Source organism: Gobio gobio (genome assembly GCF_949357685.1).
Source record: "Gobio gobio genome assembly, chromosome: 1".
In the NCBI taxonomy this organism is placed as follows: domain Eukaryota; kingdom Metazoa; phylum Chordata; class Actinopteri; order Cypriniformes; family Gobionidae; genus Gobio; species Gobio gobio.
Genome location: NC_137097.1, coordinates 18,396,988 through 18,419,221, shown reverse-complemented (window position 1 = coordinate 18,419,221; position 22,234 = coordinate 18,396,988). Strand labels below are relative to the sequence as shown.

The following is a 22,234-nucleotide window of genomic DNA, read 5'->3' as shown; positions in this document are numbered from 1 at the left end:
TAATAATCCATGTAAACACTTTAAAGCAGGAGTGTCCAACCCTGGTCCTGGAGAGCTACCACCCTGCAGATTTTAGCTCCAACCTGAATCAAACACACCTGAAGCAGCTAATGTTGAAGAATTCTCTTCCTATAAAAATCACTTCTCAAAGGATCATTGTTTTCAGAAGAGGCTTTATTCACACCAACCAACGCAACAAAGCCTGAGTGGCGTTTGCAACCGGCCCTCCTGTCACTTGGATTTTCTGACATATATATACCATAGTTGTCTTCCTATTATGGAAGCAACCTTCAAACACCTGGCTCACATATCACCACATTCCAAGTTTTTTTTCTGTAGGACACAAATCTTCTGCTTGTCATTCTGAAGGACGCTCACAAAGACAGCATACTTGAAACATCAGCACACATTTGAACATAATAGTGTCTTTGCATTAGCCTTAAAACTGCTGATTTTTAAATAATAAAATCTTCTACACACGTCAGTGTTAAATTTATTTTTTTCATTGAATCATTTATTCAAAAGATTAATTCAGAAATGGTGAATCATCCATTAAGTAAACAAGTATTTATGGAGACTCTGAATAAATACATTGAATTTTATTGTGAGTGTATACAAATAGTTTTTTGACTGATATTTAGCATACCTAATAAAACATATAGCCTGCATGTTTTTTCAAAACCCCTGTTAGCATAATTACACGGCATTAAAGTTAAATCATTTAGCATGACCCAGATTTCATCCACTTGCCATTCTCAAGTAAAAACTGTGGATGTTGAATGTGCTCTTTCATATGGTAATGATATTAATTAGGGGGCATTTACATGGCGGATATCTGAAACTGTCACAAACTCGGCCTCTGTGGCTCCCTCCGATCACCACCAGAGGGCTCCCTCTCCTGAGTATTAACCTTTCCTGGACTACATTTCCCATAACCCTGTACCTGGACTGATTACACACACACCTGTCTCCCATCACCCAGTATACTTAAGCTGCACACGCTCACGCACTCTTCGCGAAGTCTTGTTCTGCCACGGCTAACACTACTGAGCGTTTAGCCTATTGGCTGTATTCCTGTGTTTGATCTTGGACTGTTTTGGTACCCTTGAGTTTGTCTTGCCGCCTGCCCTGTGACCCACCTGCCTGTTTACTGGTTATCTCTGTCTAGTCTGCTGCCTGCCCTGACCCAGTGCCTGTCTTCGTTCCTGACTCTTCTTTGCCTTTGACATTGTTGTTGCTGTTATTGACCTCTGCCTGTACGACTACGTGTGTTCTCAATAAAACTGCAAATGGATCCGACTGAGTCTGATGCCTCGTTACAGAAGACTTCGCCAGACCAGGATCCAGCAGTCATCTATCGTCTGTCAACGGAGGTCTCCGCCCAAGCCAGTGTACTAGCCACCCACCAACATCAACTGGCCCGTCTCACCGCTTTAACCGAGGAATTAGTGGAAACGCTACAGAGCATGCGACTCACCAACACAGATGTGAGTCCGCCAACAGCTGCATCACCATCGTACTCCACTACTAACCCACGCTTAGCCTTCCCTGATAAATATGATGGCTCACCAGCAAGATGCAAGGGGTTTCTGCTGCAATGCACACTGTTTATGTCGCAACAGCCTGCTCTATATACCAACGATGAGAGTCGCATCGCCTTTGTGTGTTCCCTTCTAACTGGTAAAGCACTGGAGTGGGCCACCACTGTGTGGAATAACACCCGACCTACGTTTTCCTCACTAAATGGATTCTTACAACGATTCCGCAAGATTTTTGAACACGCAGAGGGAGGTAAGGAGGCGGGTGAATTACTACTGGCACTCCGCCAGGGAAGACAAACTGCTGCAGAGTACGCTCTCACTTTTCGCACACTGGCTGCTCAAACAACCTGGGTTGATGACCCGTTAAAACTACTGTTCCGCAAGGGCTTAAACATGGACCTTCAATCCGAGTTAGCTTGTCGTGATGAGGGGAGAACTTTAAATGACTTCATTGATCTGGCGATCCGTGTCGATAATTTAAGTCGCTCCCGACGTCCTCCGAGAAACACTTTGTCAGCCTCAGCCACCACCCCACCTATGCAGGACCCTGAGCCCATGCAGATCGGTTCCACTCACCTATCCTCGGAGGAGAGAGACAGGCGTATTCGACAACGCCTTTGTCTTTATTGTGGTCAACCCGGCCACATGAGAGCATCGTGTCCCACTCGACCCGCAAGCCGAGATGTCACTGCGGTGAGTTCCCACTCTATCTCTCCCAATATTGAAATTTCAGTCAGACTCATGTTAAAAGATAGCTCAGTTAATGCCCTAGCCATGATAGACTCAGGGGCAGCGGGTAACTTCATGGACTTTGAATTCTCCAAGACACATAATATGGCACTAATTCCCTGTGATTCTGTGTTGTCAGTGGCAGCGTTAGACGGTCGCCCCCTAGGGACTGGAAGGGTTCGTTACACCACTGATGACGTGACTCTTCAAGTTGGGGCATTACACACTGAGAAAATCCGTTTCTTTATTATCAAGTCACCTCAGAGTCCTATCATCCTCGGATTACCATGGTTACGCCAACATAATCCACAAATATCATGGGCAGACAACCAAATCATCCACTGGTCCAACTATTGTCACCAAAACTGCCTCCAGACCCCTAAATTACCGAACTCTCCCAAACAGTCACCACCCACTGTTCTACTACCAGCCGAATACCAAGATCTCCTCGAGGCCTTCAGCAAGTCCAAGGCGGCCCAGTTACCACCCCATCGCCCTAGCGATTGTGCCATTGATTTAGTCCCAGGGACGACACCTCCCAAGGGTCGCATCTTCCCACTTTCTCACCCCGAATCTGAAGCAATGAAGAAATATATTGAGGAGGAGCTGGCCAAGGGCTTCATTCAACCATCTACCTCTCCTGCATCTGCTGGGTTCTTCTTCGTAAAGAAGAAGGACGGGGGTCTTAGACCCTGTATCGACTACCGAGGCCTCAACGACATCACAGTGAAGTTTCGGTATCCCCTACCGTTGGTTCCAGCTGCCCTAGAACAACTTCGTACCGCCAAATACTTTACCAAGCTAGACCTTCGGAGTGCCTACAACCTGATACGTATCAGGGAGGGCGATGAATGGAAGACAGCTTTTTCCACTACCACAGGGCACTATGAATACCGCGTGATGCCATTCGGGCTGGTCAATAGTCCGTCCATCTTCCAGGCCTTCATCAATGATGTCTTCCGGGACATGCTAAACAAGTGGGTAAAAGTATACATCGACGACATTCTTATTTACTCAGATACTTACCCCGATCACATCCACCATGTCCGCTTCGTCCTGCAGAGACTTATTGAGAATCAACTCTACGTCAAAGCTGAGAAGTGTGAGTTTCACCAGACTAACATTTCTTTCCTGGGTTACATTATCAGTCCTGAGGGGGTCGCCATGGATGACAGCAAGGTTCAGGCAGTGGTTAATTGGCCATTACCAACCACCATCAAGGAACTGCAACGCTTCTTAGGATTTGCCAACTTCTACAGAAGATTTATCAGAGGCTTCAGCATGATTGCTTCACCTCTCACCTCCATGCTCAAGAAGGGAAATACAAGGCTGGTCTGGTCTACTTCTAGTAAGGATGCTTTCCACAAGTTGAAGGAACTGTTCACAACCGCCCCTATCTTGCATCATCCAGACCCCGAACGAGAATTCCTTGTCGAGGTAGACGCCTCCAGCACGGGTATAGGGGCTATCCTCTCTCAACGTCAGGGCAATCCTCCCAAACTGTTTCCTTGTGCATTTTACTCCCGCAAACTCACACCCACCGAACAGAATTGCGATGTGGGAGATCGTGAGCTACTGGCCATGAAGGCAGCCTTGGAACAATGGCGGCATTGGTTGGAGGGAAGTAAGCACCCATTCATTGTCTTAACCGATCACCGAAACTTGGAGTACCTTCGTTCAGCGAAGCGTCTCAATCCTCGACAAGCCAGATGGGCTTTGTTCTTCACCAGATTTCAATTTACTGTTACCTACAGACCCGGCTCCAAGAACACCAAGGCTGATGCTCTCTCACGTCAGTATGAGTCCTCCTTAGTATCACTGACCAACGAACCCATACTTCCTCCCACTATCATTCTCGCACCCATTCAATGGGACATCATGACAGAAGTCACAGATGCACAGCATACTGAACCACCTCCTCCGAACTGCCCCACTGGTCGTACCTATGTTCCCACATCTCTCCGCCAGAAGTTCATTCAGTGTGTACATACAGCGCCCAGTTCCGGTCATCCAGGTATAGCTGCCACCACCCAACTCGTCAGTAACCGTTTCTGGTGGCCCACCTTACAGTCTGATATCATCATCTTCATCCACAACTGTGTCATATGTCAGACTTCCAAACCGTCACACCAAAGGCCTGCTGGACTGTTACACCCACTGCCCATTCCTCAACGCCCCTGGTCTCATATCGCTATCGACTTTGTTACCGACCTCCCCAAGTCTCAGGGCCAGACTACCATCCTTACAGTAATTGACCGCTTCTCCAAGGCCTGTCGCTTCATTCCCTTGCCTAAACTCCCTACCGCTCTAGAGACCGCTGAACACCTCTGCAATTATGTATTTCGATTCTATGGCCTCCCTGAGGACATCGTTTCTGATCGGGGACCCCAGTTCACTTCAAGGCTCTGGACATCCTTCTTCCAAAACCTCAATATCAACATCAGCCTAACTTCGGGCTATCACCCCCAAGCGAATGGTCAAGTGGAACGCCTCAATCAAGAACTCACCCGATATTTACGTTCTTATTGTCACAACAATCAAGCCGACTGGAGTCGGTATTTGTTCTGGGCCGAGTATGCACAGAATTCGCTTCAGAAACCTTCGACGGGACTCACGCCCTTTAAGTGCATACTCGGATATCAACCTCCACTCTTCCCTTGGTCAGGAGAGCCCTCGGATCTCCCCTCGGTTGACCATTGGTTCCAACGGAGCGAGGCTGTCTGGAACGAGGCCCACGTTCACCTGCAGAGGGCAGTTCGACGACAGAAGGAACAGGCCGACCACTATCGTCGTTAGCACCCGGACTACCGCCCGGGACAGTGGGTCTGGTTATCTACCAGGGATCTTCGTCTCAGGCTACCCTGTAAGAAGCTCAGTCCAAGGTACGTGGGTCCATTCAAGATCATCAGACAGATAACTCCAGTTTCCTATCGTTTAGCCTTACCGCCTGAATATCGTATCTCACCCACTTTCCACGTCTCTCTGCTTAAGCCCGCAGGTGGTCCGAGAGGAGAGGAGAACCTAGACGGGGCCAGTGACCAGAGACCTCCTCCCCTCATTGTGGCAGGCGAGGAGGCATATCGAGTACACGAGCTCATTGACTCCAGACGTCGGGGCAGAACACTACAATATCTCGTCGACTGGGATGGATATGGCCCGGAAGAACGGTCCTGGGTTAACACAGAGGACATTCTGGACCCATCTCTCATCAATGAATTTCATAGGACCCATCCGGAGCGACCTGCCCCTCATCCTCGTGGAAGACCCCGGCGTCGACCGCCTCCTCGCCTCAGGAGCTGCTCGCAGGGAGGGGGCTCTGTCACAAACTCGGCCTCTGTGGCTCCCTCCGATCACCACCAGAGGGCTCCCTCTCCTGAGTATTAACCTTTCCTGGACTACATTTCCCATAACCCTGTACCTGGACTGATTACACACACACCTGTCTCCCATCACCCAGTATACTTAAGCTGCACACGCTCACGCACTCTTCGCGAAGTCTTGTTCTGCCACGGCTAACACTACTGAGCGTTTAGCCTATTGTCTGTATTCCTGTGTTTGATCTTGGACTGTTTTGGTACCCTTGAGTTTGTCTGGTTATCTCTGTCTAGTCTGCTGCCTGCCCTGACCCAGTGCCTGTCTTCGTTCCTGACTCTTCTTTGCCTTTGACATTGTTGTTGCTGTTATTGACCTCTGCCTGTACGACTACGTGTGTTCTCAATAAAACTGCAAATGGATCCGACTGAGTCTGATGCCTCGTTACAGAAACCATTCAGCTGCGCACAATTTCAAGATCATTTGCGATTTATTTATTTCACATGCAAAAGAGAGGCTTACGGCAATTTTTGTGCATATGTTCATTTTTTTCGGAATCACACATACACACATTTGAGAAGTGATCTTAGATAAGATGTAAGACATTTTAAAAATGAGGCCCCAGTTCATTTAACGGGTGATTTTTCTGTAGTTTTTTGACACAATCCAGTATCTTGATCATATCCAAATGCTACAGAAACATGTTCATTCTTAGAGGCTGTAATGGTAAGACACACTGTGAATGAGTTACATATTGGTCAGTTCTCACCCAAAATTGATAATACTGTCCCAGAAAACAGATTAAACCACAGATTAGACCTTCTTTCTACTTATTTTTTTGGTGCTCTTATAATTTATAATTGTTTTGTACTTTAATTATAACATTAAGTAACATGTCTATTTTGATTGCTGTAACATTCAAGATTAATAAACAAACTGTGATCAACTTCATTTTCCTGGATTTTAAGAAATCAATAAAGAGGTGTCTGAAATTTCTCTAGTGGACCCAGGAAGTGACTAAGGAACTTTTTTAAAGCAAGTAAAGGTCACTACAATGACATTCACTTTGCAAAGCGAGCCACCACAACAAAGGTCATTTCTGTACGAAGTGAAAATATGAAATTGTCTTTATTTGATTTAGTTTACGTTCTCTATTCCCTTTCCTTATAGTACAATTCTCATGATCAATATCTAATATTCTAAGGATAGATGGATTACCATTATAGCCTGGCTCCGCCCTCCTACGTACTACCGTTCAATTTTCATTTTCCTTCAGTACTCCGTCTGGGACTGCGGTAGGGACTTTTCTCCAAACTAATTTTTACTGATCCAATCAGCGAACAGATGACGTCGTTGATGTTGTGTGCTAGTTTGAGTTGTAGTTCAGTAATGGCGACGGAGAAAGATGTGAGCGAAGCCATTCATTCCGCTGCCGAATATCCAGAAGTTAAAGCAAGAACAATCTTTGCTTAGTTTTGTTGGTGGCCATGATGTTCATGCCAGCTCGCTCCGTTAGTGGTGAAGGAATTGCTGAAGCCTTATTCGGGTGGTAGTCATTAACAGTGGTGATTTTATAAAAGCACGTAAACGTTTTAATTTGGCCGTTATTTACGGCAGCATTTATTCTTATCATACCAGAAGCATATGACATTATTTATAGTACACAATCATGTTATGAACCACGAGAGCAGCGCGTTCCCGATCACAAAACTCTGCCCTCCACCGTGAATAAATCCCCATCCGAATGCACAAGTTTTAAGGTTTATCACTGAGATAGTGTGCACATTTATTTACGAACTTCCATGTGAGAATCAAAGGCGAACGGCGCATGACATACGTCACGACCAAACGTTAGCGATTGGTTATGGCAGATCCAGAGTGGCTCTTGGCAGATCCTATAGTTTTAATCTTCAACAGTTCCCGCCTTCAAGGAAGTAAACGCTTGTCAATGGAGAGTGGCCAGACTCTCTGTACAAATGAAATTGTATATTCAAGTATGTATAATCAGGCTATTACTATTATGCATCAGTTAAAATGTTTTACCGTAGGATATTCTTCATTACCTCGTCTGATGGCATATTATGTTCAGCCAATCGATTCAGTATTCGTCTCTTGTGATATTTTGTATCTCTGCATCCCTCAGTTTTTTATGCTTTGTAAACTGATGTTAAATAAGCAACTTTTACAGACTCCAGTGATGGGCATTCATATTTAAATGACTCATTAGCCAATGGTTTGCAAATATATCATGTTATGACTTTACTTGTTGAGGCACATGATTATTACCTCATCATTTACACTACTAATAATGCATTTATTAATAATTTATTGGCTAGAAGTTGAAAAACATGGCTTTGGCTCATTGTGGTAATTAAACAACTCATTAATAAAATAAGTTATTAGGGAATTAAATTATGATGACATTTAATGAATGGCAATAGGCCTTAATTGCATATTAGTGCACCCATATTGTAAAGTGTTATAATTTATTTTGTGACCAAAAAAAAAAAGAATTTGAAATGGTCTCATTTGTCAGAAAAAAAACTAACTCTGGTCACCAACTAAGTTTCAAATTAAAGCCATTTTGAGTTGGTATAAAGACACATCTATGCGTAAGATCTATGCTTGAGATTTATTGGCCAGAATAAGAGCTGATGAGAGGAAAAGTGCTAATCACACAGTGCAATTCTGTGAAACAATTTGCCGTGGAAATGGTTAATGTCATTGCAGAGCTTTAAACGCATTCCTGAATCCTGGAAGTTGAAGAGACGTAACCATGTGACCGGTGTGTGTGTGTACGTGAGGTAAATCTAGAAGAGTCTTCAGAGCTACTCCTCACCATTCACTGCAGAGACAAAAATAAACCACAGCAAATGAGAAAATGAGTACAGTTGGGTTTTTTCAATGAGGCTAGAATATAAAATCTACTGTAAGACTGAAAATACTGGTTGAGGCCCTTTTCTGAGACAAAGGGTTCCCCACACGACTTCACTTCCACTCACACAAGAATATGGTTTAAATGTGAATGTTTATCATTGACTGTTATGTTTTTGGTATCATTTGAAATGTCTCAAAGTGAGTGGTACAGATATCTCATATCCAGATAGATAAAATAAAAGGTAATAAAGCTTTAAGAGTTTATAGATAAACTGACTTACAAAGAAAGGAAGCAAATGGTCAAAACCACCCCCATCAAGGTGTGACCACTGCATGCAAATTTCTTTTGTTAGCACATGTTTCCATGTGAAAGAGGTCTGGCTATTTAATGGGATGCAGGAGAGAATTCGGGGCCTTTCCTGTACTTGAGGTCTGCCCGTGAGGCTTGAGAGAAAGAAATCTCTCAGCCTCACGTATTTCTTAAAAGTTGGGTTTGCATCTTCTCTTTATTCCTGAGCATTTGATGTTTTGTATCGATTATCTTTGAATTGATTATGAAATTGGCATGATACATTTACCTGACATAATAAATTGTTACATATGATTATTCTAACTGATTTTGGACATTGTTCACTTAATGGTTAAAAGGAATAGTCAAACATTCGCTCACTTTTAGTGAGGCACAGATATTATTAAAACCTTTCATTTATGGAGTCAGATGAAATAAACGAGTAAATATATGATTAATATATTGCAAATTTAACCAACCAATACTTTACATGAGTGAGGACAGAACACGTGCGACCTTCCCCGTGTGTTGGCGAACCGGCTGATTGGACCGATTTCACGGGCCTTACAGGGGCGCATACTGTAATGGAGTTGGCCCGTAACGTGGGGTGTCAAGACACTCTGCGTTGCGTAATATTCAGTCAGGTATCAATATCTTATTCTTTGCTACAGAGTATTTAATGTTATGTACAAATTATCTTTGATTTGATTATGTAATTGGCATTATACATTTACCTGACTGTTAATAAAATTGTTACATTTTGATCCTTTCTGAATTACTCTGTAATTATTAACTATCTCCAGAACGGAATGATATAATTTCATCAAAGGGTTAAAACAAAATGATTAAATGTGTGACTAACTATCAAATATAAATGACCAAACAACCAATTGGCATTCTCTTCTAAACTCGATAACTATGATAAATGGAGTCAGATTAAAGATATTAGTTTTAAATCCATTCTACCCAGCTAGAGAAACAAACGCGCAACGGCCTTCGAGTCGCTATCGTTACCATTCATTGGAGCGATTTCAGCTGCCTTACAATACTTTGATTAAAAAGTTGATTAGAGAGGGGAAAACTAAAAAAAGGAGTGAGTAAAGCTCAAAATCCTTATAATACCTTTTATTTCAATACACGCAAATGCATTGGGAACACTGCACATTCTGTTCTAAGTCAAAACTACAGAAAGTGAAGAAAAAGGAATATTAGGCTGTTCAAAAAAATAGCAGTGTATGCATTTTTCTTTACAAAGTCAAACATGTACTGTATAAACTGAAAAATCCTTGAAGATTTCGCTTTCTTGTCGATCACTGGACTAATATTTAGTTGTATAACCGCAGTTTCTGAGAACTGCTTCACATCTGTGTTGTATGGAGTCGACCAACTTCTGGCATCTGTGAACAGGTATTCCAGCCCAGGACGATTGCACTACATACCACACTTCCTCTGCATTTCTTGGTTTTGCCTCAGAAACAGCATTTTTGATGTCACCAAGTTTTCTAATGGGCTGGCCACTCCATAATGTTAATCTTGTTGGTCTGGAACCAAGATGCTGCTCGCTTACTGGTGTTACTGGTGTGTTTGGGGTCGTTGTCCTGTTGAAAAACCCATTTCAAGGGCATTTCCTCTTTGCATAAGGCAACATGACCTCTTTAATATTCTGATGTACTCAAACTGATCCATGATCGCTGAAATGCGATAAATAGGCCCAACACCATAGTATGAGAATCATCCCCATATCATGATGCTTGCGCCACCATGCTTCACTGTGTACTGTGGCTTGAATTCAGTATCTGGAAGTCGTTTGACAAACTGCCTGTGGCCCCTAGACCTAAAAAGAACAATCTTGCTTTCATCGGTCCACAAAATTGCGCTATTTTTCTTTAGGCCAGTCAATGTGTTCTTTGGCAAATTGTAACCTCTTCAGCATGTGCGGGGGCTTCTTGCCGATAGCTTGGCTTCATGTAGGCGTTGTCTAATTGTAACAGTACTCACAGGTAACTTTAGACTTTCTTTGCTCTCCCTAGAGCTGATCTTTGCCATTTTGGCTATTCTTCGATCCATTCGAATGGTTGTTTTGGGGTTTTTTCCCCACGACTTTCTGGTTTTGGTTGCAATTTTAAAGCATTTGATATCATTTTAGCGGAGCAGCCTATCATTTTCTGCACTTCTTTGTTTTCTCCTCTCTAATCAACTTTTTAATCAAAGTACGCTGTTCTTCTGAACAATAACTGGAACGACCCATTTTACTCAGATTTTTAGAGAGAAATGCACAGGACATTTGTTGCCTTTGTGTTTAAATAAGGGCCACTTGTTTGACATCAGTTTCTTCACAGAATGAATAACCTCTAATTGAACTCCACACTGCTATTTTTTTAAACACTGCCTTTTTAATTAATGATTCAATTACACAAAATCAGCAGCATGCATGTCATGACTGCATAGTCTGTTGGTTCTATATCTCTACTACACCGACTAGTAAAATAATTGCCATGTAGAAATATCATTTCTACCAAAAACAGTGACTGATCTAGTTAGTGATGTGTGACTGCTATTATTTTGAACACATCTCTATGTGGTGTATTTCTGTATGATTACTGTGCAATCCTGACAAACTAATTATTACCACTGTGTCCCTTTTTAATATAAAACTGTGGTAAAACATCAATGCTTGTGTTCTAAATCGTTAAATAAAAAACAAAAAGGCAAACATTTATCCAAATTATCCAGTCTGATAAAAAAAAAATTCCTTTTGTTGGTGAAACGTCTTTCAACCTTCATTTTAATAATCAATACATTGAAAATTGATTTTTGACTCTGGCTTCTTTGCTCCCCTCACAGTTACTGGACATTCAGTACCATAACCAGTGTGCGAAATATCTCCCGATTGTTGCGCAATACCGATCTAATTTATTTATTTTTTTTTTTTTTACATTTTTAGCATTACAGCAGACATTATGCAAACAAAGCACAATATAACAAACATAATCAAATCTTGTTTGTTTGTTCATGAGAGGTTTTGCAAGCCTGTATAACTCAACACTGAATAAAAACTCTGGCGGTTTGAGCCGTGAGTGGAGTCTGACTAACTTAAAACATATTGGCCATTGCATACAAGAGATCATCAACTATGTCACGTTGTAAATGGATACATTTGACGTTCTACAGACACAAATATGCACTGGAGCATTTGCCAATATATTATTACAGTATCAACTGAGGGTGCTCTGGCTTGCATTTGGAGGTGCTTAGACAATTCAGCAGAACAGTGTCTGCAAACGGCCATTTCTGCGTCTTTCTCGGACACTTTAAAGCCTTCTTTAAGCCTTGTTTATACTCGACACGTCCGCACGATCAGGTGCACGCAGCAAAAATGACATCATCTCAGACTGCTAAGCGGACGAGACCTCATTGTTCGGTAAAATCTATTCGGTCTCTTCACTTATTCAAATCTTATTCAATAATTTCGTTTGCCGGGGATTTCGCACACTGACCGTAACAATAATGAGCACATTATACAGTCTCTCAAACATGAGGCGTTTCCTGTCTGTGAAATTAATTCCACACTGATGACATATGAAACCAGTTCTCTCATACATGAATAATCATGTGGTACTTATGGGCTATTTTATACTTAATACTTTTCCCAACACATGTGTACGGCTTCTCTCCAGTGTGAACTCTCATGTGCCTGTCAAGGCTTCCTTTTCGGCTGAAACTTTGTCCACATTGTTGGCAGGTGAACGGCTTCTCTCCAGTGTGAATCCTCATGTGGCCTAAAAAGTTATGCTTTTTAGTGAAACTCTTTCCACACTGAGGGCATGTGTAGAGTTGCTCCCCAGAGTGAATTCTTATGTGGATGTTAAGGTTTCCTTTATCTCTGTAACTCTTTCCACACTGTTGGCAGATGTACGGCTTCTCTCCAGTGTGAATTCTCATGTGTCTGTTAAGGTTTCCTTTATCTCTGTAACTCTTTCCACACTGTTGGCAGGTGTAAGGCTTCTCTCCAGTGTGAACTCTCATGTGCATGTTAAAGCTTCCTTTTCGGTTGAAACTTTGTCCACATTGTTGGCAGCTGAACGGCTTCTCTCCAGTGTGAATCCTTATGTGGCCTAAAAAGTTATGCTTTTTAGTGAAACTCTTTCCACACTGAGGGCATGTGTAGAGTTGCTCCCCAGAGTGAATTCTCATGTGGATGTTAAGGTTTCCTTTATCTCTGTAACTCTTTCCACACTGTTGGCAGGTGTAAGGCTTCTCTCCAGTGTGAATTCTCATGTGGATGTTAAGGTTTCCTTTATCTCTGTAACTCTTTCCACACTGTTGGCAGGTGTAAGGCTTCTCTCCAGTGTGAACTCTCATGTGCATGTTAAAGCTTCCTTTTCGGTTGAAACTCTTTCCACACTGTTGGCAGGTGTACGGCTTCTCTCCAGTGTGAATTCTCATGTGCCTGTTAAGGTTTCCTTTTCGGTTGAAACTTTTTCCACATTGTTGGCAGGTGTAAGGCTTCTCCCCAGTGTGAATCCTTATGTGGTCTACAAAGTGTTGTTTTGTAGTGAAACTCTTTCCACACTGAGTGCATGTGTAGGGTTTCTCTCCCGTCTGAATTCTCATGTGCTGGTTAAGGCTTTCTTTTTCAGCAAATGTCTTTTCATACTGTAGGCGTGTAAACGGCTTCTCTCCTGTGTGAATTCTCATGTGCCGGTTAAGATTTCCTTTTCGGTTGAAACTTTTTCCACACATTTGGCAGGTGAACGGCTTCTCTCTAGTGTGAATCATTATGTGTTCTACAAAGTGTTGTTTTTTAATGAAACTCTTTCCACACTGTTGGCAGGTGAAATTGCTTCTAGTTCCCTTCTTTTTAGCCCTTTTTCGTGACAATGTCTTTCCAGCCTTTGAGCAACAAAAAGTTTTTTCTCTTGTTATGAATTCATGATTCTTATATTGATCTTTCTCTTCCATTTCATTCAGTACTTCGCTCTCCTTTATCAGTACCGTCAGGTCTAAGGTGAAAAGAGAAATGGAAATCAACACCAATTAAATGCCAAAAAGCAACAGACAACAAAACATTTGGACATGTAAATTATCAAAACCAACTAGTTCCTATTCCCAAGGGTGTTGCACTGGGGGAAAAGGTGGACAGAGTGCGGAGGCGGGGAGGGCATGTCTTGGGTTTCATACGCCAAGACGATGGCATCCACTATCCAGTGGGCCATCCTCTGCTTGGAGACAGCCTTTCCCTTCTGCTGGCCTCTGTAACAGACGAAGAGCTACTCTGAGTCGGATTTAGTCTCCTCGCCCCCCTCAGGAACCTAAAGATCAGATCGTGCTTTCCCAATGACTTACCTGCAGCGATAGCGGCAACATAAACTTTGAGGGTGGAAGGAGACAGCCTTTGCTCCAACCCGTCTTGTAGGAAGCCTGTGGTAGGCCACCTAGAACCTCCGCGTCCCGCAGGGACCAGACATGGAATTTCCAGAGAACCGGATGCGGGTGCCATAGATGTTGCCGCTATCGCTGGAGGTCCTTCCTCAGAGGAATGGGCCATGGAGGTGCTGTCGAGAGGAGCACTAGTTCCGAGAACCAAGTCCGGTTGGGCCAATACGGAGCGACCAACAGGACTTGCTCCTCGTTCTCCCGGACCTTGCACAGTGTCTATGCGAGAAGGCTCACTGGGGAAAACGCACATTTGCGTAGGTTTTCCCCATTGCATATCTGAGTGCCGGGGCATCCGAGCCGAGGGTCCCCTCGGTCAGGGAATAAAACCACTGGCAATGGGTCGTGTCTGGGGCAGCAAACAGGTCTACCTGTGCGGTCCCGAAGCGACTCCAGATCAGCTGGACCACCTAGGGATGGAGTCTCCACTCTCCCAGAAGCCCTGGCTGTCGTGAGAGCTCGTCGGCTGCACGATTGATCAGGCCCGGAATATGAATGGCACGAAGCGACCTCAGATGCTTCTGACTCCAGAGGAGGAGATGGTGGGCGAGTTGTGACATGCCTAGTTTTGTCCGTAAGGACCAGAACTTGCTTGCCTAGTAGCGGCGTTTTGAAGCGGCCTAGTGCAAGACGAACTGCTAACAACTCCATTCAATTGATATGCCATTGCAGCATGAGATGAGATGGCGCCGCCGTGTTCGGTCGCCGTTCAGGTCGCTCCGCTAAGACTTTGCTTTTATTTATTATTCTACTCTCTTTTACTCTCTATTTTTTCCAACGGATCATCTGCTTTGATCTGTTACGACAGCAAAACACTTCTGGAATTTGGTTACCGCTACACTGACCTGTTTCAGGACACTTTCTCCAATCTTCCATCTGAGATTCGCCGGGACGCCGAGTTGAACAATGGCCACTCGAGTCGACGGCGAAGATTCAAAAAACACAGCGGGAAACGCGCTGGGATCCGCAACAGACTGAGAAAAAGAGCATTCAGTCCTCCTCTCCCGAGCATTTTGCTCGCAAATGTCCAATCCTTGGAGAATAAGATGGACGATCTTAGAGCCAGGATAAGTTTTCAACGGGACATGAGAGACTGCAACATCTATTGTCTGTCCGAAACATGGCTCACGCCAGCGGTCCCGGATACAGCCGTGACGCCGTCCGAGAACTTCTCTGTTTTTCGGATGGACAGAACAGCCGAGACCGGGAAATCTAAAGGCGGTGGAATGTGTTTCATGATAAACAAGAAATGGTGCGATCCTAGGAACATCTCCATTCTTTCGCGATCCTGCTCGCCTCACTTGGAACATTTAACTATCATTTGCCGGCCTTTCTACCTGCCGAGGGAGTTTTCCTCGGTCATCGCCACTGCCGTTTATATTCCACCACAGGCAGACACGGGGCTGGCTTTATCTGCCCTCCATGATGTGACCAGCGGCTTCATAAACAAACACCCCGACGCTGCTTTCATCGTCGCGGGTGATTTTAACAAAGCAAACCTAAAGAAAGTATTGCCAAACTTTCACCAGCATGTCTCCTGTCCCACACGAGGAGCAAACACACTGGATCATTGCTACTCTCCGTTTAAGAACGCCTACAAAGCTCGGTCACAGCCAGCTTTTGGCAAATCGGACCATGCCGCCATTTTCCTCACACCGGAATATAAACAAAGGCTCGTTCAAGAGCCCCCGGTGAGGAGGGAAGTCAAACGCTGGTCATCCCATTCAGAGATCACGCTACAGGCAGCTCTTGATGACGTCGACTGGGACATGTTCCGCGCGAGTTCTGAAGACGTCAGCGAGTTCACAGAAGTGGCGCTCTGCTTTATTAACACACTGACAGAGCAAGCCACACAAACAATAACTATAACGTCCTTCCCTAATCAGAAACCGTGGGTGGACAGTTCAATTCGCACTGCAGTAAACTCGCGCACTACCGCTTACAATGCCGGTCTCCTAACGGGGGATATGAGGGAGTACAAAGCTTCATGTTACGCCCTCCGGCGCGCCGTTAAAGCCGCAAAACGCCGCTATAAAGACAGAGTGGAATCTCATTTCCAACTCAACGACTCCCGGCGGATGTGGCAGGGACTGAGGACCATCTGTGCTTTTGGAACTAAATCCTCTGCAGAGGTGAGAGCTGATCCGTTGCTGGTGAACGAGTTAAACTCTTTCTACGCTCGCTTTGATGGTAATCGCGGCAGCGCGACTCCGGCGAGTGACGCGTCAGAGAGAGTCCCTCAGAGCAGCAACGGTCACGTGATCTCTGTCTCGGAGGACGAGGTTCGGAGGGCACTCAAACGTGTGGATGTCAGGAAAGCTGCTGGGCCGGATGGTATTTCAGGTCGTGTTCTGCGGTCCTGTGCTGATCAGCTCGCAGGGCTCTTTACATCCATATTTAACGAGTCCCTTGCTACATCTGTTGTCCCCACCTCCTTCAAACGATCCTCCATCATCCCTATACCTAAGATCAGTAAACCCTCTTGCCTAAATGACTATCGTCCAGTGGCTCTCACATCTTTAGTCATGAAGGTCTTTGAGAGACTCATTAAAAACAACATTTGCTCCTCCATTCCTGACACTTTGGACCCTCTTCAGTTTGCCTATCGTCCCAATAGATCGACTGAAGATGCCATTTCTCACGTCCTTCACTCCTGCCTCACTCACATCGACAGCAAAAGTGGGAACTATGTCAGGCTGCTATTTATTGACTATAGCTCAGCCTTTAACACCATAGTTCCCATTAAGCTAACACACAAACTCCTGGATCTAGGCCTGAATTCTTCTCTCTGCCTCTGGATAGAAGATTTCCTCACTGGCAGACCCCAGGCGGTGAGAGTAGGCCAGTTCACCTCCACCTCCATCACCCTGAGTGTTGGAGCTCCACAGGGCTGTGTGCTGAGTCCCCTGCTCTACTCTCTCTACACCCATGACTGTTTGTCCACACACAGCTCCACCTCGATCATCAAGTTTGCTGATGATACTGTTGTCCTGGGTCTCATCTCCAACAACAATGAGACGGCATACTTGGACGAAGTGGAGCAACTGACATCATGGTGCCAGGACAACTGTCTCTCTCTGAATGTTAACAAGACCAAAGAACTGATTGTGGACTTCAGGAAGAGACAGCATCGGTCATACTCCCCTCTCATGATCAGCGGGACACCGGTAGAGAGAGTGAGCAGCTTCAAATACCTGGGTGTGAACATCTCCGAGGATCTGACCTGGACTACACACATCCAGACACAGGTGAAAAAAGCCAGGCAAAGACTGTACCACCTGCGCCAGCTGAGGAAATTCAGGGTTTCACCAGCCATCCTGAAAACTTTCTATCGAGGGGCGATAGAAAGTGTCCTGACTCAGTGCATCACAGCGTGGTACGGGAACAGCACCAGTCACGATTCCAAAGCCCTGCAAAGAGTGGTGCGCTTATCCGAGCGCATCTCAGGCTCAGCTCTCCCGTCTCTGCAGGACATCTACACCAAACGCTGCAGAGGTAGAGCTACCAAAATCATCAGAGACATAAATCACCCTGCAAACTCTCACTTCACCCTGCTGCCATCTGGTAAGCGCTTCCGTAGCCTGATGGCAAAGACTGAAAGACTCAGGAGGAGTTTCTTCCCCCAGGCCATCAGACTCCTGAACTCAGTCACGTGACTTCACTTCACCCCGCACACGCATAAACATCCAGTTTATACATTAACATTCACATACTGCCATTGCACTGCACTTTACGTTCCTATTGTTACTGTGTAACAACCTGTAATAAACCTGTTTGCACATCATACTCCTGTTTGCACATTATACTCCGATTTGCAATTATACCTATTGCATGCACATCATACTTCTCTATATATAAATATATATATATATTTTATGTTAACACTTATTTTTAAGTCTACAGTTTATCTCACTTATCATATCCACTTACTTTATATTTTATACTTTTATTTTATTTTTTTATTTTTATCTTATTTCCTATTTTTATCTTACTTGATTTATTTATAACTCTACTTATGTTAATACTTTTTATTCTAATTTTATTCTATTTCTATTTTAATTTCCCTTGTGTTCTTGTAACTGTTATTTGCACTGTCCATGGAGCGGACCTGTTTACATTTCACTGCCAGTTGTATATTGTGTATATAACTGTGTATGTGACAAATAAAACTCTTGAATCTTGAATCTTGAATCAGCTGAGGCCCCGTCCACAGACCCGAAACTGCAAGCCCATTGTACGTGGCCCCCCAGCCGGTGAATGAGGCATCCGCCTGGACACTTGTTCTAGGGGAACTCCTGCCCGTAGAAACGAAGGTTCTGACCACGGGCTGAAGTTTTGGCGGCACCTCTGTGCTACTGAAACACGGAGTGAGTCGCGCAGTCAGACCGAACGAGTCCAGCTCCTTACCGAGAAAAGAGATCCTCTGCGTGGGGCAGAGTTTGTTCTTTTCCCAGTTGACGCGAAACCCCAACCGGCTGAGGTCACCACGCTCTCTAATGGAGCAATGACCGCCACCGCGACTTTCGTGAAGACACGGGGCAAAAGGGACAGCCCGAAGGGTAAGACTCTGTACTGATATACTTGCTTGAACGCAACGCGTAGGAATTGTCTCCCTGCGTCGAGGGAGAATCGAGACATGAAAGTACGCATCCTTCAGGTCGATTGCTGCTTACCAATCTTGGGGACGGATGCACCTGAAGATGTGTTTCTGCGTTAGCATTCTGAACAGCAGCCTGTGAAGGGACCGGTTCAAGAATCACAGATCCAAGATCGGCTCCCAGTGACCGTGCAAGCAGGACCAACGGCACCACAGACGTACTCGCAGCGGGGCAGCATAGCGGCGTGCAGGGGCCTGACTCGGACGGCATGGTAGTTGCCCGAAGTGGGGTCTGAGTGTGCTGTGCAACACTACCTGCTTCCGCTGAGTACCCCTTCCGCCAGTTGCACTGCCACCCCACCGATGAGGGTAGTGAGAGAGGGGAAAACTTTATACAGATTTTGGCCCTTTTGGTGTTCCATATTTTGGCACCAAATAGTTGTGCCAAAGCCTTCCAATGCACATCCGGGAAAAGGCAAGGGGGGGGCAAGGCGATTTACACATTGCACTACGCCTCAGCCACCCGGGAAAGCATGGCTGTCAAGTATATCATTGAGTAAAAAAAATGAGTATATCATTTTCAACACATAACAGCCCTTTCTCCGATGCAGCGATTAACATCTGTCCTCTGCTAGAGCCCCAAATGAAACGCTAACCCCCCCCCCCCCTTTTTTTTTAAGGACCAGCAATCCCATCTGTAAACTACCAGCAGGCATGTGAGATAGTGAGCGTGGCCGTGAGACGGCACGCTGAACACTCAAGCCCTTATGAAAAAGGCAACATGGATCGACAACGAACTCAATCTCAACATGTTTATGCGAGAGGGATCATGGCCATCAATAAGGACAGGAAACAACCGCATCCAGAAACGAATGGGTGGAATGATATCTTGAAAAAGACGCAGTGTCACACCCGCGCTGCTCTTTTAGAAGAAAAGCTCTTTTAAATGTGCTGAAGCACCCAGGAGCGACCGCGGCAAAACACAGGAGAGTAGTGTAGCCTGTGTTGTATGCACTCACCGTTGGGAACGCCCTCACCGAACCAACAGACCAAACAGTGCTCTGAGAACAGCAGTTTATCACTGTATCAGTGAGCTCGTCGCAGCCGCCGCTGATCGTGCCTTCTCTCCCCGCACTCAAAGAAGCCTCGTCTCTTGTTCTCTCTGCTGAAGCAGGAACAGTCTCCTTTATAGACACCGTGTTCAGCTCCGAAGTGAATGACAATAGTCCGCTGTATCCGCTTCCTGTTTATACCCGCAGTGCAGGGCGGAGCGTAAGATGCAAATGGCCCATTGGCCTGTTCTCTATATCTCGAAGCTGATAGAGGATCCCAGAAGTGATCCCAATTTGTTGGTGACGTCCGACATGCGTCAAACGTGACCGACTGAAAGGGAACGGGTATTACAGAAGCATCCTAACTCAACAAAAAATCCTAAAAGCTGTCTTAACAACCCCACTGATGTCCTAACTTCAAAACTTTTTGAAATCCAAAGGTAAAAATCACAGTACAAAAGCCTTTTTCCAGAGAGCATTACATTTATTTATTATATAAGATGAAGAGCAGCGACATTTTAATGGTGGAGATTCTTTTGGAGGACCCAGAGGATGTGCTGCGCTTTGATGATAAAATACTCACTGATAAAATACAGATTCCCACGACACAGGATTTTGCAGTTAGTTGACTAATTACGACCAACATTACAAAGGCCAACGAGCCGTCATGGAGCATTACCCGTCGTTCTTCACTGGCAAAAAGTTGGTTTGACGCTGGATATTTTATATTCGCAAATTTAAGGGCCATCTCTAAAGTTACATACAACATTGGTAGCTACACATTTCTAACTTCAATAGCATTTGACCGGAATATGTAAAATGTGTGTCAGTGTCATAGCTGACACTTAGATGAACACTTTACATTTGGTTTTGATACTGCAAGTCATTCCGTTCAAATGCTATTGAAGTTAGAAACGTGTATACCAATGTCGTATGTAACTTTAGAGATGGTCCCTAAATTTGCGCATCGAACGTCTAATAACTTCAAACCAACTTAATGCCAGTTCATTCTTCAAGTGACTAGACGCCATAGACTCGTTTTTTTTTGCAAGAGGCGATTTATAAAACAGGCTTTAACTTTTCAAAGGAGCTTATCAAATTTTCAATTTCTGCCGCACTGGAATTCATGATAAATGCAGCTTTGCTGCTAACATCTATTCAGGGCTCTAGTGGAGTCCATGCCTTGACGGGTCAGGGCTGTTTTGGCAGCAAAAACAGGGCCAACACAATTTTAGGAAGGTGTTCATAATGTTATGCCTGATCGGTACATACATATATGTATATGGGTGACATTTGACTCTCGAGTTGGGGGGATTTTTTTGTAGGCCTACCTGCATCAGTAAAGAATTCGCAGAAATTAAGCAAACTAGTTGCTATTTATTTTCCTTCTTTGTTTATTTAAATAATTAATAATCATTAATTGGGGGGGGGGGGGGGTGGCCTTAATTTCTGTAGCTGGAGATTTTAATAAGAATCAAATGATTGAGTTCAGCTTTGAGAATGAAACCAACCTGTTTGTTCCTCAGTTTCTTCATGTTTCACTTTCAATGATGCTTCAATCTTCATGTTTTCACTCTCCTCTTTAATAAACTCCATCTTTAAGTTGATCTCAGTCACTTCACCTGGGGTTTTTCTGTGTGTTTGTCCTGTTTAAGATGAGAATAATTAACAGAAAGAAACAAGAAACGAAAATTAACTTCAAATGAAAGAGCATCACTTAGAAATTAAAAGGTATAGCGCACCAAACAAAAGCTTTATTTTTTTAGACATTGGTTTGAGTTTAATAAATTAGTTGGTTGGTTGTTGAATTCTGATGGTCAGATTAATATAATAATTCACAGCCTTGATATATTAGTCAGTTTTTCAAGCCACAAAATGACTCTAATTTGCCTCTTTGAATAAGAATTCTCTAATCTAACCTTAATTTCTATACTAATTGTAATATAAATAAGAAAATTATTAGAAGAAAAATATTTTAAGTGATCATTAATGGACCATAATTATTGCACAAATAGTATTTAGTACCAAAACTAAACTAAAACTAAAATATAGAACATTTATTCAATTGCTCCGACCTCCGGAGGAGCAACCTTGCGAGACAGCAATAGTATTAGAGCGCTTCAAATCACTGAATCATTTGTTGTGATTCAGTCGGTTCAATTGACTCGGAGAGTCTAATGCTCCGGTTCTCTCTCCAATGACTGAACTCATGTTTGAACTGATTCACCATAAAGAGAGAAATGAGCCGCTCCTTCTGTTACTCATGAGTTTATTCTGTTACTTTACTCACACAACGCTGATAAAAGTTAGATAAAACAATGCAGTGATACATTTAATAATATATCATGGATTCTGCTTCGCTTTAAAAATGCTTGAAACACAAACCTTTCTTCAGGCGAAC

At 44.0% G+C, this 22,234-nt stretch overlaps 1 protein-coding gene across 1 annotated transcript; it reads right to left on the bottom strand.

Moving 5' to 3' along the window:
* Nucleotides 1-11,683: 11,683 nt before the first annotated feature.
* Nucleotides 11,684-22,234, bottom strand: LOC307127831 (uncharacterized protein). Its single transcript, XM_079819294.1, has 3 exons — nt 22,219-22,234; nt 21,345-21,479; nt 11,684-13,751 (listed from the first exon to the last, which is right to left on the bottom strand). Exons 2-3 carry the CDS (start codon nt 21,427-21,429, stop codon nt 12,343-12,345), a joined length of 1,494 nt encoding a protein of 497 aa, XP_079675420.1. The 5' UTR covers nt 21,430-21,479; nt 22,219-22,234; the 3' UTR covers nt 11,684-12,342.

What these genes read in the sequence shown, in the direction of transcription:
- LOC307127831 (XM_079819294.1), bottom strand. Translation starts at nt 21,429, where the DNA reads ATGGAGTTTATTAAAGAGGAGAGTGAAAACATGAAGATTGAAGCATCA. An exon ending in AGAAACTGAGGAACAAACAG is followed by an intron (nt 13,752 to 21,344) that starts GTTGGTTTCATT and finishes TTTTCACCTTAG; the next exon opens with ACCTGACGGTACTGATAAAG.